Here is a 17,681-nt window from a genome sequence, read left to right as displayed (position 1 = left end):
TAAACTGTAAACTGTATACTGTAAACTGTATATACTGTACACTGTAAACTGTAAACTGTAAACTGTAAACTGTATACTGTAAACTGTAAACTGTAAACTGTATACTGTAAACTGTATACTGTATACTGTAAACTGTAAACTGTAAACTGTAAACTGTAAACTGTAACTGTATACTGTAAACTGTAAACTTTAAACTGTAAACTGTAAACTGTATACTGTAAACTGTAAACTGTATACTGTAAACTGTAAACTGTAAACTGTATACTGTAAACTGTAAACTGTAAACTGTAAACTGTAAACTGTAAACTGTAAACTGTAAACTGTATATTGTAAACTGTAAACTGTAAACTGTAAACTGTAAACTGTAAACTGTAAACTGTAAACTGTAAACTGTAAACTGTAAACTGTAAACTGTAAACTGTAAACTGTAAACTGTAAACTGTAAACTGTATACTGTAAACTGTAAACTGTAAACTGTAAACTGTTAACTGTATACTGTAAACTGTAAACTGTAAACTGTAAACTGTAAACTTAAAAATAAACGCAATATCCCAGGGGCGTACGAGAGCATTTTTGTAGCCCCCCCCCCCTCAAGCAGGTGATATATGCATATGCTTACTACATCTGACAGGACATTAAAATTGTTATTAATGATTTTAATGCTAGAACATAGTTTTGGGACAGCCATAGATCGAGGAAAATTTAAACAAATTCAAATATAATAAATTACTCCTGCATATTTTAAAGTACATTGACCACCGGGGGACACTAATAAATCTAAGCCAAGATAAAACTCTTCTAAAGCTTTACAAAATGGCCAAATGCACTAGTCAACAAATATGTTTATGTTTATGTACAGGGATTCTCAAAAAGGATGAGACTGTAAAGGCGAATTGAAACTCTTCAAGTAAACAAACATTATAAATACTGTACAGTCGTCTCTGAAGTCTTATCCTTTAAAGCTATAATTTGATGTATCAAATAAAACAGTTTTAATGCTGTATTGGGTCTCTAAATGCTTAAAAACTTTGTTTATTTTAAACTTTTTGTTCCGCATTAAAGATCAATGTATGATCAAATTGAAAGTTTTAAATGAATGTTTTTAATTGCAATCAAAGGATTTTCAAAATTTGCTGCAAACATTGAACTAAATTGTAGACTCAGAAATACTGATATCTCATATTTTTAGTTAAATATTGATTTTTTGTTTATCAGGTGTAAAAGAAGAAAATTTGAAATTTTCCGGGTTAACTGAACACAGTTGCTAAGTGGTGGTCAATTTATCAGCTTTTCTAACATCCCATATCGGAGATATCGGACACAGTTTTTCCTGTATTTATAACTAAAATATTCCTGCAGCAGACGCTATCTGACACTATCAGATTTATATGATTAGTATAGTTTTTTTTTGAAAATAAATAAATTTACAAAATGATTAACTATTCTTTTTATAAAAAAAAAACTTTCCAAACTTTACTGTTGAATAAATGGACAAATTACTGGGCACTTTTCCGTTTACGAACACCAAGATTTTGGAGTAAACAAAAGATTCTGTTAATAAATGACAAACCCGTTAATTTTAAAATCATTAACAAACGGAAAACCCGCTCATGAAGAAAGAATAACGTATAGATATGTTTCAAAATATCTTTATATTAAACAATTTATAATATATCTTCCATTTATGTCAATAATAATATTGAGATCATGAACAAACTGTAAATTCAAAACAGAACATAAAATACCGTTAACTTATCAGATCGTTCAAATCAAATTTCAACAAACAGCCAAATCTTAAAAGTTTGTCTTTTGAACGAGTTAGGCTGTTAACAAAGGATTTAAAAAAAGTTTGAACGTGTCAAACCCTAAATTTGAAGATTGAAAAAAAAATTAAAATTGTAAGAAGAACAAAAATCATAATATCTTATATATTGTCAACATATCTTTATAATATCTTATATATTGTCAAAATATCTTTATAATATCTTATATATTGTCAAAATATCTTTATAATATCTTATATATTGTCAAAATATCTTTATAATATATTATATATTGTCAAAATATCTTTATATATTGGCAACCTCTTTCTGTTTATTACAACTGTGATTTTTGTCACATATCACTACTATCAACTTATTGATTGTTTTAGAAACCCAGATGCAGAAGATTTCAAAAAGAAAATTTTTAGAGAAGAATGAGATTAAAAATGCCCCTTTTTAAGGATTAACAACCTTGTTCAAATATCAATATTGAATCCTGTACTAAGGCGGTCAAATCAATATATTAAATATTGAAATTATTTCTCAGAATCATCAGTTTTAGATGAACCTTTGCCAATACAGGTTTACACTTTCTAATCTAGGGATTTTACTAATCTAGGGATTTTACTGCATATTAAGTTTAATAATGTTATCTCTTTAAATGAATTACAAGTGACCATCCAGACAAAAAGTGCCATGTCTAATTCACAACAGTGCTCGTCAAGCCTGTATCTGATCATTAATGTTAAAATTATTGTCATTCTTTGGGCATAAAAGGTGATTGTTTCTCATAATTTCCTCAACTGTAAAGGCACTTTTATAGAGAAACCGCAATTAAAAATTACCATTTTTAAAAAGAAATTGTGAATTTAATTCTTGATCTGACAAAGCAATCAAGGGTAACATTGTAAATCAAGCATGCCACTCTATCAATGGAGGGACACTTGAATTTAACTGCATTCTTGAAGACGACCTTTGATTAATATTTTCTGGATACAATTGTCATCTGACAATATAGGTAGAGACTGGCTAGACATGGTAGTTGAGCTGAGAGTGCAGCATTGTAGAGAAGATTTTATAGATCCATTTGAGTAGAATTTTTATACATTTTTAAACGTCATTATTAAATAATTTTAAAACAACCAATATTCAAAATTATCTCTCCGAAATGGACAATTCAGGAGGATTTTAAAGATTTAAAATGTTTGTTCTTGCTGAACAATTATGCACCTTAAAAACGTCTCATAGGTCTCAAACGGATCCTGAAATATTTCTGTACAGTACTGTATTCTCAGATCAACTACCATGTCTAACTAGTCTCTCAATTGAATAAGAAACTAAAGAAGACACTTTTATTGTTATTAGAATGAGTTTCTACAGTGACAGGGTGTTCCCGCCAACATTCCTATCAAAATCTGTCAAGCTTGACTCAATCGTAAAACAGGTAAATATTTTACAATATTAATTGTGTAAGGGCCCATTTTTTTTGGGGGGGGGGGTCGGACACGGCCCAAAAATCATCATCTAAAATTGTTCACAACCATTCACAGAGTTTCTGGAACGTTAGTTCAAAAATGATCTTAAATCATTTAGATATTGGCTTATACTACATTCACAAACTATTGGTAAATTATGAAACAATCTTTTATTACTTTAATTTGAAAGTAAAATATCATACAAAGAATTTTTTTAAGGGTACGCCATTAATACAATACATTCAGTAAATACATACATTAATTAGATTATATTTTTTATATACTTATAAAAATTAGATACTTATAGATAGAGCAACATTAAGAATAAAGAAAACAAAGCAAACAGATTTTCCCCACCAAAAAAATGATTACGCTTCTTGAATCATATTTTGAACACCAACTGTGTTCTTTTTTAGCTTTAGGATTGAACATTTAAAGGCAACAAATTTTTCATTTAAGTTAGTCTTCATCTGGGACATTTTGTGAAGGAAGTAAACTTTGATTTTTGGGGATCGAACATATTTGATAAGATAAATGGTTAATAATGTTACAAAAATAATCAAAGCAATATCAATGTGTCCCCCCTCTATAAATAGTCCAAGTAATGTGAGAAAAAAAAGGGAAAGACTGATGATGATTTTGATGATTGACTTCATGCTGATCATATTCTTGCCGGCCTCTGCATTCTCAGATAGCACACTAGCAAATTATCCAATAAAATTCATGAAGATAAATTATTTTCATTTTTGTGTTTCATGGATTTCAAGTTGTTAGAAAGAGACTGGCCATACTGGTATGCAACTACATTTCTTGATGCCTTTTGAGATTTAATTATATTATATTTTTGAAAACATCAGTATATGGCTTTAGTTACAAAAAAATCCTTCAATACATGTTAAAAATATGAACTTAAAATCAAACTATTTTTCATTGGTTTCCTGTTGGTAGCATGATGCTTCTTCAAGTAGTATTTTCCATAGAGATACGACCCAACTGTTGTAACAACAGTAACAGCCAATAGTATTGCGAAACTTATCTGATATGCCCCAACAGCTGCAGAAATGTCTAATCCAGTGAAATGTCCAATTACGACCCCAACTTCACCTAAAATGTCACAAAACAACTATCATGGAAAGGAACTGAGTCTTTGTCACAAACTCTGATTTTCTAATCCCTATATCATTTAATCCAACATCATAGACCTTAGATATTTCAAATTATGAATTCTGCGAGATCAAATAATCTATATTTGAAATATCAAAGGTTAACAGTATTATATTGGGGTTAGAAACTTTGAGTTTGTTATTATAAGTACTTATTTCCTTAATGATAAGTTTGTGTCTTTAAGCAAAATGGACAGAGAAATCCTTGTTTTGAACAAAATTTCTGCAATTTTTAACTCTGGCACAATTACAAAATTGTAGCCAATACAAGAAAAGAAAGTGGTTAAATAAATCTTAATATATAAATACAATGATTGCTTTCTCAATTTTATATTGTTAGTTATTTATTTATTTATATTGATCATAGTTCTGTAATATAATTCTGTAGATAAAAGGTTGTTTATTGAATGATAATAAATATCCTGTTTTGCATCTATTTGAAAGATTTCAGATGGTGTATAGATTTCTGAGTTCTGAATTTGAAAATCTACAGCATTACAGAATTTATTGGAATATTCTTTTTGCGATTTTGACATCAGAAAAAATGTCTCTTTCATTGAGAGAAATAATTATTATCTTTAAAAAATTCAAAGGGAGATGGACATAATTTTGCAATTTTAGATGTTATTATGGATGATTTTTCACCACAATTTTCTTTTTCCTATGTTGGGTTAAGAATGAACCAACCTCTTGAGAGGGTATAATATGCTGGGTATGCAAGGATCAGTGCAGTCAGGAAGAGTAGAGCAGTCAGCAAATTATGACCAAATTTCTCTGGTTCAAACTCAATCATTTTGTCAAACTAAAAAATTGGTAAATTTTTTTCTGCCCAATGAAAAATGGACCATAAAACTGATTTAGGTATCATAAGTGGCTACAAGAGGGGGGGTGGTAGTCCATTACCCCCCCCCTGAGAGAAATTAGGGGGGGTACACCCCCCTGCATTTTTATAAAGTCATTACTTTGAAGACTTTTGACCTGATACAGGTCATCAATGACCACTGACAGGTTGGTCAATCCGGAATAGGTGATGCACCCGAAGAGGCTTGCCTCAATTTTGGACAATGGTGTTTTAAATGCCTCTATTTCAAGCAGCCCAAGAAATGAAAATTATCGTAGTTTGGAAGATGGGAGGTTAATTTTAATTCTTTTTTGACATTTTGAAAAGAAAAAAAATTTACTTTCAGCCATAGCAAACATAAAAACTACTTGCATGATAATTAAGAAGCATTATTTACTAAAACATCACTGATAATAGTAGGAAATAAAATATAATTCTCCCTTCATTTGAGTAATAAGATATGATATTTATAATGTTTTTGTATAAATTTCAATCCATATTTTTTTATATTGTTATGAGATGAGGGAAGGAAGGCCAACCACAACACTTTCTCGTCCAAGCAACATTCTCCTGCTTTTCTTGTCCAAGCCACCTCAAAATCCTTGTCCTTTCAACAATATTTTTTAAGTGTCTAATCCTGCCAGATATAACTATTTTAAAAGAATTGGGTCACATTAGGGCATAAATGGAATATCCAATTTTTGTAAATCAAAATAAAATTTTAATTGAATTAAAGTTTTCAAGTCTATGAAATTTTTTACCTTTTTTACCCGCATTGTCAGTTATTCCTGGTATTTAATGCCACAAATAATTCTGAGTTCATAGAACTTTAATCTTTTTTGTTAATTACAATGAAAACTGAAAAAAATTTCCAGGTGGTTCCATGGGGAAAATGATAGGTAGAGGTATGTCAAATATTTTTCTATTTATTTTATATCATTAAGGTTAGGCATTACAGAGGCATAAGAGATTTAAGTATTACCAAAATAAAGTTTGACATCATTCTCATGGCTTTGAAGATTTCAACTTGATTTAATCATTGCAATACTTCAGTCCATCCATATTGTATGCCCTAACGTGGCCATATTTTTAAAAACATTTCATCTTTGAGAATTGAAAACTTCCAAACACATAATAATTAAATGACCAGATTGCAAGGTGGCTTGGACGAGAAAATGAGGAGAATGTGGCTCTGACTAGAAATTATTGTGGTTGATCTTCCTCCCCTAATGAAATAAATAAATGGATATTTAAGACATTTGTCTACACTGTACTTCAACGTAATGCAAATTATAATTTTGTAGGGTTTTGTAGGGTTTAAATAGAACTATTTAGCAACATTTTTCTTAAGATATCAGGGAAGGGTTAAAAAAGGGTTCCCGCTGCACGCAAATGTGTTATTTTTCCCCCCCCCCCCTCTCTTAAATCCTGAAGCCGCCCTTGCTAAATACTACTGCAATAATACATAAAAGTTGAAATTCTAATTCTTTTTACAATAAACAGACTAAAATCAAATAAAAATGATAGACAAACACTTATTAATGTTTTTTTCAATAAATATGCTAATTGTGGTGATACTTAAAATTTTTTGCCCAGAATTATTGTTAGGTGCAGACTATTCCTCTCTTTTTAATTGGATAACAGTACTAGGAATCTATAAACTAGCTGAAATATAAAATAGGCATTCAATAATATTTTTCTTTTCAAACATTTTTCAGAATAAATTTTCCAAAACGTGAAGAAAAAACAATCTTTGGAACTTCTTAACAAGCTGGCTGAAATACAGTGTATCCATTTAATAAATCTTATCACAAAATAAAACTTTATAATTAACTTATTACAGGGGAGTCATTATTGGCAGGAGCAACTTAATAAAAACTTATTCAAAACCAACAAAGTACATTCTGACTGGATTGAAATATTTTCAGTCATATTTTGATCTCTAATTTAGTCAAGCATAGCATAAAATATTTTTTACACTTTAATATTTAGAATAGGTACTAGGTAGTCCAAAAAAAAGTACAAAATAGCAAATACAACAAATCTTCATTTACCAGGTGAAAATTGGTTCAAATTTGGGGCTCGCTGGTTTTCAAATTAAACCCTTTCTAACCGTGATACTTACTTTTATAATCATAAGAAGCCTGCAAACTGCAATTTCAATAGAAAGTCCTAAAGCCAAATGTAAGTTGTAGCTGACCAGTAACTCAACTGTCAGAGCAATCCAGTATGGCAGGAATGTGATCAGGCTTAGCATTGTCCCACAGCTCTGCATTGATTTTTTGTTAGGAATGAATAGATATTTTTTTTGATGTGGTCCAAACAACATAGATTACAAGGAACAAAAATTCAAAATAGACTTTTAAGATTAACTAAGATGATTTCCAAACAGCTTTAACTTTCAAGTTTTTTTGATTTAATAGAAAAAGTCTAACAATGGACAGACAGAAACAGGAACTGAAAATTTAGATAAGTTCAAGTCTAATTTTGAAAAGTTCTTTCATGGGACTGCTTCTTTCTCTATCAAGTATGGTAATTTCAGTTCCAAATAAAAAAATTACTAATAATAAATAGACATAAAATGTACACCAAATAAATTTTCATATTGAGAAATGAGAAGTTTCAAGCCAATGATTTTTGATAGATTTGTTGATATATGGAATTTCTGTGTTGCACTCAAAAACTCATATTTTAGATATATATTATTCTGATGCAGATTCCATAAACCCAAGTTTAAGAAACATCATGTCATGCACATATTCATTTGAAATTCAAAGAAGCCTGATTTCAAACAACTAATTATTTTATCATTTTCAAACAAAATATGCCTAAAGTTTTTTGAATTGAATTTAGAGGAAAAAATATCAAACTACACTTTAACTACTAAATTTTAAAATTGTTTGCCATTTTCATGTGATCCTAACATACATTTCAAATTTTTTATATTAAAATGTTGGGTTTAAGATTTGGTCAAATCATTTCTGCCTAAATAAAAGTTTTCATTGTTAAATTAAAATCATAAATCATAATTACCACAACTGTAACCACAGCATTGAAGGTTTCAGCCAGGTAGGAGTTTAAGATTAGAATGATGTTGATCCTCAAGTAAGGGAGAGACCTTCTGTAAGTGCGTATTGTACCAACACTGATGTTTGATACAAAGAGTATGATAAACATGTAAGAGAACATGAAAAATGTATATAGATGAAAAGCATTTGTGTTATCATTATTGGTGTTGATTAAAGTTTGATTAGTATCTAAGTTCATTTTATATCTTAGTCTGTATGGTGTTTGAACTTAGGAGTCAATCCTGACTCTAAACGGGTTGGCGTCTCAATGGCAAGACAAGAGCATCTATTCTCTCCATCTCTTCTCTGGTGTGACCTTTTGAATGTCATGGTTACTCCAAATTTTCTCTCAAACACACAAACAAATAGAGTTTTTTCATTAACTTTTCTTTATTTGTATCTTTTTTATAAACTTTCTACCCGGGGGGAGTGGGGGTTGTTTTAATCTTTAACTCTCTTTTGTTTCTATCTTTCTTTTATCAACTTTCTACCAGGGGGGAGACTGGAGGGGGGGGGGCTGTTTTATTCTTTAACTCTCTTTTAATTCTATCTTTCTTTTATAAACTTTCTACCAGGGGGTGGGGAAGAAGGAATGTTTTTTGAGTAGTGTGGAACGGGGGGACGGACTGCCAGGGGTTGGGAGAATATATTTTAGTGGGCCTTGGAGCCAGATGGTGTGGGGGGTGGGTGGCCAGGAGATGGGAGAAGGATTTTTTTAAGGGGGGGGAGTACTTATTGTTCTTTTTTTTGGAAAATTCATGATCTTAATTTTGACTTTCTACAGATGAACCGCATAGTCTCTATGTCTATGTGAGAAGCAAATAGAATATCAAGTACAATAGGTGACAACAGAGAAATGGATCAATTATACATGACGTCACAAGTGTCAAATATATCAAGGAAAACAAATTTGTTTTCCAAGAATAAATAAAATAGTGTAAAACAGAAATTAAAGGACACATAAAATTGCACTTATTTTACTGTAAGATAAGCACTTTATTAAAAAATTATCACTATTATTAATGATTTTGTCGGCTACAAAAAACTAGGTTTGTAGCAAATACCTACTCCACAACAATTTACTTGAGACATATCTATCCAGGTCTATCAGTTAACACAATCAAACAGGACCAGCTATAATTGCCACAAAGGGACACAAGTGTCCAATATCATAGAACAAATCTCAGACTTTATATTCAACCTGGACCGGCTCTAAATGCCACACAGGGACACAAGCATCCAATAATATAGGACAAATGAGATACTCTATATTCAACCAGGACTGGCTCTTAATGTTACACAGGGACACAAGCATTCAATAATATAGGACTCAAGCTTAGACTCTTTATTTAACAAGGACCGGCTCCAACTGCCACACAGGGACACAAGCATCCAATAACATAGAACTAACTCTCAGGCTTGTACAAAAGCTGTATTGGTCTATACCAATTATCTAGGTACAACCTCAGATGGTATAATTTAACAAGAACACAATCTATCTTTAAAGCCAAATTAGATTCAATGCTCTAGGCGCGATCTCATGAGCTATCAATGTCAATCAGACACTAGCTCGTATCAACGCTGAAACAATTAGCAAAGATCTACACTTGCTCTTTGAACAAGAACACAGACTACTTGCCAGTTCTGTTTTGATTCCTGGCGTGTTCTGCACATTTTCGTATTTTGCAAAGTCATTAACTTCTTCAGCAAATTTAGTCAGGGTGAAGAGGTAAAGGAGGTAAGCATTAAAGGGAGTATTCACGAAAAAATTAAAGGGGGTATAGGCTTAATGCGATAAAAAGCGCTTTTGATTGCTACTAATCTCACTTCTCTGTTGCGTCTATAAGGAGAAAATTGTTAAAGACGTCTCAAACCGAATAACTTAGCGGCCATACAAATTGAGAAAATTGCAAAATACGACTTAGACCGTAAAAAAATCAATTTAATTTCAAACAAATCATTCAGATATTACAACCTATAGTCATCGATTATCTTTCGCCACATTTTTATATAGTTTATGTTCAAGAAATCAAAATTGCAACCAATTATGGGAAATTATCTCTCCCGGAAAGTTTAAAAATAACGGAAAATTTGAACATTCACCTCAAATAACAATTTTGTTATCTGGGGTAAAATTTAAAAAGTATTATTATTCAGTTTCTTGTAAACTTTTGAGTTCTAAGTTCTTTAAAGTGCTTTTGATTAAAAAGGCATCACGTTTAACCTTTGTTATCTATTCTGACAGGGTTTGATTTTTAGACTGGAAACTCAAGAAGGTCTAACAACAGCACTGCTGGCAGAACTGTAGATAAAGGTGAGAGAAGCTTTGTCAATTTTTTCAATTATTGTAGTTCAAGAACAGGTTTTTTATGGGTTTGTTTATTTTAACAGATGTGAGCACTCTGGAAAGCTTTTTACTTAAATATTTATGAAAAAGAAATTGATACTAACTTTTCAAACTACATTCAATGCATAATAAAACTGCTTGTAATTCTTATCTTATTCCAGGGCGTTTACCACCTCTACCTCAAAGAACAAGAGCTACATCTGTTTTTCCAACTGCAAGGTGACTTATTCCACAGGGGATCCTAGATTATGCCAAAAAGTGATCCTGTAAATTGCTTGTTTTGAAATTCCAGTTTTGGACAGCTCAGATTAAAAAGAAACTAAATAATTCATGATTGTTTATAGAAAAATGTTATACATTATCTAACAATTCATTTACAATATTGATTGCTTTCCCTTTAATCTTTATGATGTCTTTTTATTTAAACATTGATTAGTGAAAGTAAATTTTTCTCATTTTTGTTTTAGAGTAACTTTAAAAGTATTTGGTGGTATTCTAAACATAAAATTTTAACTTGATAATCTTCTCTCCAGTCTTTAAAGATCTATATGCGCTAAGCAATCACAAACATAATTTTTGAACATTAAGATATAATTACATCCCGTATCCAATTTACCGATTTCACAAAATGTTTTATTTAGGTTTGATGATGATTATAAAAGTAAAGACGCGACAATTACGGATTCCAGGTTTCCTTCAGTCTCCTTAATTACATTGGTTCTGTGCATGAGTTTAAATGAGAAAAAAATCACAACACTAGTATAACAATTATTGGATTCTGTTATATTTTCTTTTTTCATTCTTTAAAGTAATTTAAACCCACCAAGGGTTCATTCCCCTAAGAACGTAATCTCATATAAGTTCATTACTCCCAGTCGGAGAAATGATGCACATAACAAATGCAATCTAAACATAAGACCAAACAATCCAGACCCAGTCCAACAGGATATCCAACTGTGGGTATGGGTGCAACCTTAAATACATAACTGTGTAGGGAGAAAAGGGTATGGAACCCCCTTTCTTAATTGGAAGCAGCAAGGTGGTCCTGTGTAAGGGGCAGCTAGGGCAAGATTGATGCTGGTGAAAGGAGATAATGGCATTTATCAGCAGCAGAGGAAGCAGATTGTCGGCCATCTTATCCCGAGGGTCCCCTAGGACTAGTTAGTGAGCACCAAGGAGATGTTGAAAAGAAGGAGGAGGCGATAGGGTTTCCGCACACTTTGCTGTGACGATTTTGGACTGATGAAGAACTAGTTTTTGCGTAAAAACAATAAAGATTGTAAACAATATCACAAATATATCTATCTATCACTTTTTTTCAACAAGATTCACAGTTTACTAACTCATGTTTGTTTACATGTTGTTACGCAAAAACTAGCTCTTCAGCAGTCCAAAAAAGTCACAGCAAAGTGTACAGAAACCCTATGGCCCCCTCCTTCTATTCAATATCTCCTTGGTGAGCACAAAGTATCTGAAGAGAAGAGTCCAATGGAAATATATTCGCCACTAGTCCAACATCAATTGTTTGTATAGTTATAATGTAAATATATTGTGTGTGTGCAATCATGCTTTGTTATTCTGCTCAATCTTGGTTTTTTAATACTGAGTTCTTCTCAAATCTGTAGTAAAGTTTAAATATAAATTAATCTTAAGAAGAGATATGAAGGATTATACCCACAGCATTTTATCATGAATGTATTTATGGTAGTTTCTCAATAATTCTTTTTAAATTTAATGGGACATTTAAAAAGAAGTTCATTTTGATGACCTCATAAGTATTATTTATTTTTACCTTTTCATGAAGACTTAGGGAAGAAATGAAAAAAATCTTTTTTTGAATATTTCTAATTTTAGAATAAATCCTTCCTCATATTCCTATCTTCGTCAAAGGAGTCACAGTATGGAAAGGTAATGTTTTATAACTTTTTTATGTTTTTCAAAATATAGAATTGTTTGATACATTTCAATGCAGGGCAATGAAAGAGACAACTCCACAGCTTGGGTCCAAGTCAGCATATTCCGGTGGAAACAAGCAGCTTCAGTTCCCCAAAACAAACTTGAGTAATACAAGGTATAATCTGTAAAAGGCTAGAGCTGAACATTTATTGATCTGGTTCAATTGTCTCAACTCAATATAGGTTGAATCTGACATATTTGAATTTAAATAATGAAATTCTAGAACTATTATTGAACCAGTGCAAAAAAGTTCAACAACTTTTCCTTGCTACTCAATAAGATAAGAATAAATAGAGATGAAGGTTAATGAATGAGGTTTGTTCAACTGGGCACCCCCTGGTTCACTGCTTTCCCATCAAGAAATCAAATTGAATGATCAAAACCTTAAAACTTTATGATCCTGCTGGTCCATGGGGCATGGAGCCGAATAAAAAAAGTAACCCGATAATCTCTAAGCTGTAATCGTTTTAAATCAAACCACATTGATAAATTTATTATTCAAATTGATGAAGTTGATATTCCAGAAGAAAAAAAATGCATTCCTAAGGCAATTGTCAAATTGACTTCATATTCTGTACCTGTATCTGACAAATGGTAGTTAAAGATTATCTTTTCAACAGTTCATTCCTCCTCATCTGAAATATTGCTAAATTTAACTTGACAATCTCTCCAACTTGAAACTATTTAAAATATTAGTTTCTTTCCAGAGTATAAGTTCAAAGTTATAAACTATTCAAAATTGTTAAAATTTATTAAACAAGCAATGACTTATATTTTGGAGAAGAAAAAAATTCAGTGGAATGGAACACAAAGTTTTCAAATATCTATGAATATTTTTATAATGGTTTATAATGGTTAGATCAATGAAACATGAAAAATAAAAATTAAGTAGGATGAATAATATTTTTCATTATTGTCACGTCAAAGCTAATATATTGATAATATACATAATTAGGCAAACAGTAAAATGGATTGTGTACTGCAGAATGTTCAAGTCTTTTTATCACTTTCCAGGAATTTGACCATCTTGATTCGGCCACGTGGCGGGGCTTGCAGTGAGACTGTGCTTCCTATAGAAGTGGTCGCAATTGCTGGTAGAGCCAGATCTCCAAACAGGTTTTTTTGCCTTACCTTCTGGTCACAAGTATTCAATAAATCAAACTGTAATGTCACATGAGGAGGGAAGGCAAGCCAAACCCGTAAAGCCTTCTTCATGTAATTGACTCACAAACATAGAGACGCGGCACTTACCGATATTGCTTCCTGTCCTCACCCATATGTCTTCCAGCTAAATGTCTTTACTTTTAAATGCTTATTTCATTCTAAAACAATATTGTGTGCATATCTGCTGATGGATATCTTCTCTAAAAATGGGTTTGAAGGTTAGGAGAAATTCAATCTTTACCAGAAAAAATGTATTTTTGCATGTGATTGATAGATCTAGATAGTTTTATCAATTTCTAGTAAAACATTTTTAGAGAAGATCAACATCAGCAGTGTGTACACAGTATTTTTTAGGCGCAAATAATCAAAGATTTTTTTCCGGAAGACATATGAGTGCGGGCAGGAAGGAATACAGTTAAGCGGAGTGCATCAACTCTATGTTTGTGAGTCAATTGTGGGATGGAGGATTTACAAGTAATGCTTGCCTTCCCCCCTTGTCATGTTCAATACGGGTGGGGCGTCAGATTTTGTTCTGAAAATCAAATTTTCTAAATATTTTTATAGATTTTTTTCAATTTACTCCTCATTATTACATGATTTACTCCTCATTATTACATGATTTACTCCTCATTATTACATGATTTTCTGTTATAATAGGGAGGGAACCCCCGGACGCCATGAGCCTCTGCTATGCAGACATCAAGCCTCCCGTATTGGCTAGGCAGACTGAGCCTCCACTATGCAGACAAAGCCTACACTATGCAGACCGTGCCTCCGCTTTCAGTAAACAAGCCTCCACCATACAGCACAGCTTTTTTTAAATCTTAGTTTTTATGAGGGATAAAAACTTTTAACAATTTTTTTTGTTCATTGATTGTCATGATTAGTAACATATATGGACTCATAAAGTGGTTTATAAGATTTATATTAAAACTTAAGCATTTCTTACGCATAAAGGAAGATATTTGGAGAAATATTTCCGGAGTAAATTTGGTTTGTTTTGTTGTAATCTTTGATTTAAACAATACCTTTTTTTGAAAAATGTTAAGATTTAAATAATAAATACAATTTTTTTAGATTTATTTTGAACTTTAAAAAAAGGTATCGCTAAAATCAAAGATTATAAAAGATGAAATGAAATTCATTTCAAATTTTTTGTAAATATTTTTCTTTTTGTGTAAAAAATGTTTAAAAATTTAGATACCACTTTATTTGTGATAATTAGGCACTATTTATGATAATTAATAAATACTTCTCATCTTTGAAAAGCCTCTCATGCTACTATGTCTAAAAATTTCAAAAAAAAATATTATTTAAACTTAAAACACAAGTTTAAAAAAACCTCCTGTATTACACAGGCACATTTTGATGTGTTGCACATGCTCATTTCTGCAAAGCGGAGGCTTGGTCTACCTAGCAACTCTGGGAGGCTTATGTCTGCATAGCGGAGGCTCATGGCGTACGGGGGTTCCCTCCCTCGTTATACGTGATAACTTAAACCTAACTGCACGCAAATATTAAGTTAGTTTACCTGCAAAATAATGTAATAAACAACAATAAAAGGCAATTTGGGTAATCCTTTAATTAAAGGAATTGTAATTATGGTTCCAGCTATATGTATTTGAAGTCTGTAAAGCTTGTAAAAAATAGGCATCGATAGTTTTAAAATCATTAGTTTTAAAATCAGAGTTTTGATTTCTTTAAATATCTCAATTAGAAAGAATTTTTTAGAAGGTCAATGGTTTTTCAGAATCAACATTTTATGAAGAATATTTTTTTTGGTCTACCTTTTAGTAAAAGCGCAGGCATTCCAAGATTTGTTAAGAAAAAAATTTATAAATGAAATTTATAAAATATAAAAAAATATACAATGAAAATCCTAATCTAAATAAATAATCGAATTAGGCTTGTTTCAAGCATAAATTTACGATTTAAAACGGTAGATCATTCCCAGAAGACTGTTTGGGGGGGTTCGGAAGCCCTATGGGGACGAGCACTGCCGCAAATAGGTAAAATGAGGTTCGGAAGCTGTGCAGTGGAGGTTTCCTTCCCTCCCCGGTCTAATATATATGGAATATATTGTAGGAGAGAGGAGACTGAAATGAAACGGTTTGAATATTTGTACTCTAGTCCTCCCTTGGACCAGGAGATATACCATTCAGATAAATCATTCTCAAATACATTTCTCAGGTTAACTTTATACCAGTTATACAGTCGTCTTCGTAAATACATTTCTCAGGTTAACTTTATACCAGTCATACAGTCGTCTTCGTAAATACATTTCTCAGGTTAACTTTAAACCAGTTATACAGTCGTCTTCGTAAATATAATTTCAATGAAGACGAATTTCAAATTTAAACAGCATGGATGCAATACACATGATCATGGGAACAAAGAGAAACTGTCAATCAAAAACGTATCTTATTATTTATTTGTAAACTTGTAATTTGAAAAAAAAGCTTGTTACAAATCAAAACTTAATAGAAAAGTCGTTTTCATTGTATTGATATAAACACCGACCATTAAACCTTTTGTTCAGGCAGTTTGTGTCATTTTTAAAGAAATGGCTAAAGTAGACTCAATTTTAAATTCATGTATGGCATGGCATGCCCAATGATTAAGAACGAATGAGATATATTTGTTTTTAAATTTAAAAATTGATTATTTTCAATTCATAGCTTTTTAAGATAGGCAGGCTTCATGTGTTCCATAGAACGTAATGGGTCGACTCTATACACTTGTGTAGTCCAGACTGGGTAGTACGACTTTATGCATATTGCATATACAGTGACAGTACACAGGGGTGTATTCAAGAATTTGTCCAGGGGGGTGAATTTAATTTTTTTTCTTTCCAGGGGGGGCTCAGCACCCATTGAGGCATGAAAACCCCCTAAAATCAATAGATTTCACTGGTCCAAGGGGGGCTTAGCCCCAATAGCCCCCCCCCCCCTGAATACGCCTCTGACAGTACATTATGCAGCATACCTTTTTATAATATTTTGTTTTCAGGAATAACAAAAGACTTGATGAGATGATAAAACGGGTTGAGAAGTACTAATTATAAACAAAACATATTTCATCAATAAAAATAATAATAATTAACTTTGTATTTGTTAATAAATTAAAATCTTAAATTCATTTTTAGTTCCCTTATGAATTTGTAAAATTCTAAAGCATTAGATTAATGTCTGATGATAGCTAGATATTTATATTTATGTCACTAACCATCGTCCTATTAATAGTAGAAAATATGACATGCAGGATTTTATTCGAAATTGTATAGAAATGACCGATATTTAAAAAATCAGATTTTATTGAATTTAGTTTGCTCGTACTTTATGAGCGAAATTTTATGCAATTAAGTTAAGATTTTGACAAATAAAAAGAAAATTTTTTTGAAAGAGTCGAATCTTTGCACTTGAAAACGCATAGACGCGCAGAAAAAAGATATGGTATACGAATTTTTGTTTAAAGTGACATTTTGATGTTTTTATACGCTGCGCACAGAAACACGATTTGACAAATAAAATTAAAAGTTTTTGAGAGAGTTGAATCTTTGCACTTAAAAACGCATATACGCACAGAAAAAAAATATGGTCCGAATTTTTTATCAAGTCTCATTTTGATGTTTTTATGCGCGGCGCAAATTAGAAACAGAGAAAAAATGACACACTACCCCAATATTGATTTTGGGGCTATTTACATCTATAGTGGCCTGGCCGCGCGCCCAGACTTTCCAGGTGTCCGATAAACTAACATATAAGACAAATATATAATCATAAAAATCTATATTTTCTTATTTTCCCCCCACTTTATCAAATTATAGCACTCTTTCCTCATTTAGCTTAGGAATTACACTTTATAATTATATTTATCAAAATATTACATGTACAATTTATTGTCG

General features: G+C 31.5%; 1 protein-coding gene across 1 annotated transcript; it reads left to right on the top strand.

Annotated features, from left to right (window-relative positions):
• The first annotated feature begins 2,330 nt into the window (after positions 1–2,330).
• Positions 2,331–16,859, top strand: LOC111707230 (uncharacterized). Its single transcript, XM_023480290.1, has 10 exons — positions 2,331–2,345; positions 3,129–3,207; positions 10,570–10,624; positions 10,819–10,876; positions 11,299–11,346; positions 12,512–12,565; positions 12,630–12,728; positions 13,628–13,729; positions 15,863–15,967; positions 16,787–16,859. The coding sequence occupies exons 2-10, from the start codon at positions 3,130–3,132 to the stop codon at positions 16,833–16,835; spliced, it is 648 nt and encodes a 215-aa protein (XP_023336058.1). The 5' UTR covers positions 2,331–2,345; position 3,129; the 3' UTR covers positions 16,836–16,859.
• The last annotated feature ends 822 nt before the right edge of the window (positions 16,860–17,681 follow it).

The sequence above is a fragment of the Eurytemora carolleeae genome, unplaced genomic scaffold (assembly GCF_000591075.1).
Source record: "Eurytemora carolleeae unplaced genomic scaffold, Eaff_2.0 scaffold591, whole genome shotgun sequence".
NCBI classification, from domain to species: Eukaryota; Metazoa; Arthropoda; class Copepoda; order Calanoida; family Temoridae; genus Eurytemora; species Eurytemora carolleeae.
This window is presented reverse-complemented; position numbering and strand designations above follow the sequence as displayed.

What these genes read in the sequence shown, in the direction of transcription:
- LOC111707230 (XM_023480290.1), top strand. Translation starts at nt 3,130, where the DNA reads ATGAGTTTCTACAGTGACAGGGTGTTCCCGCCAACATTCCTATCAAAA. An exon ending in TGGCAGAACTGTAGATAAAG is followed by an intron (nt 10,625 to 10,818) that starts GTGAGAGAAGCT and finishes ATCTTATTCCAG; the next exon opens with GGCGTTTACCACCTCTACCT. An exon ending in ACAAACTTGAGTAATACAAG is followed by an intron (nt 12,729 to 13,627) that starts GTATAATCTGTA and finishes ATCACTTTCCAG; the next exon opens with GAATTTGACCATCTTGATTC.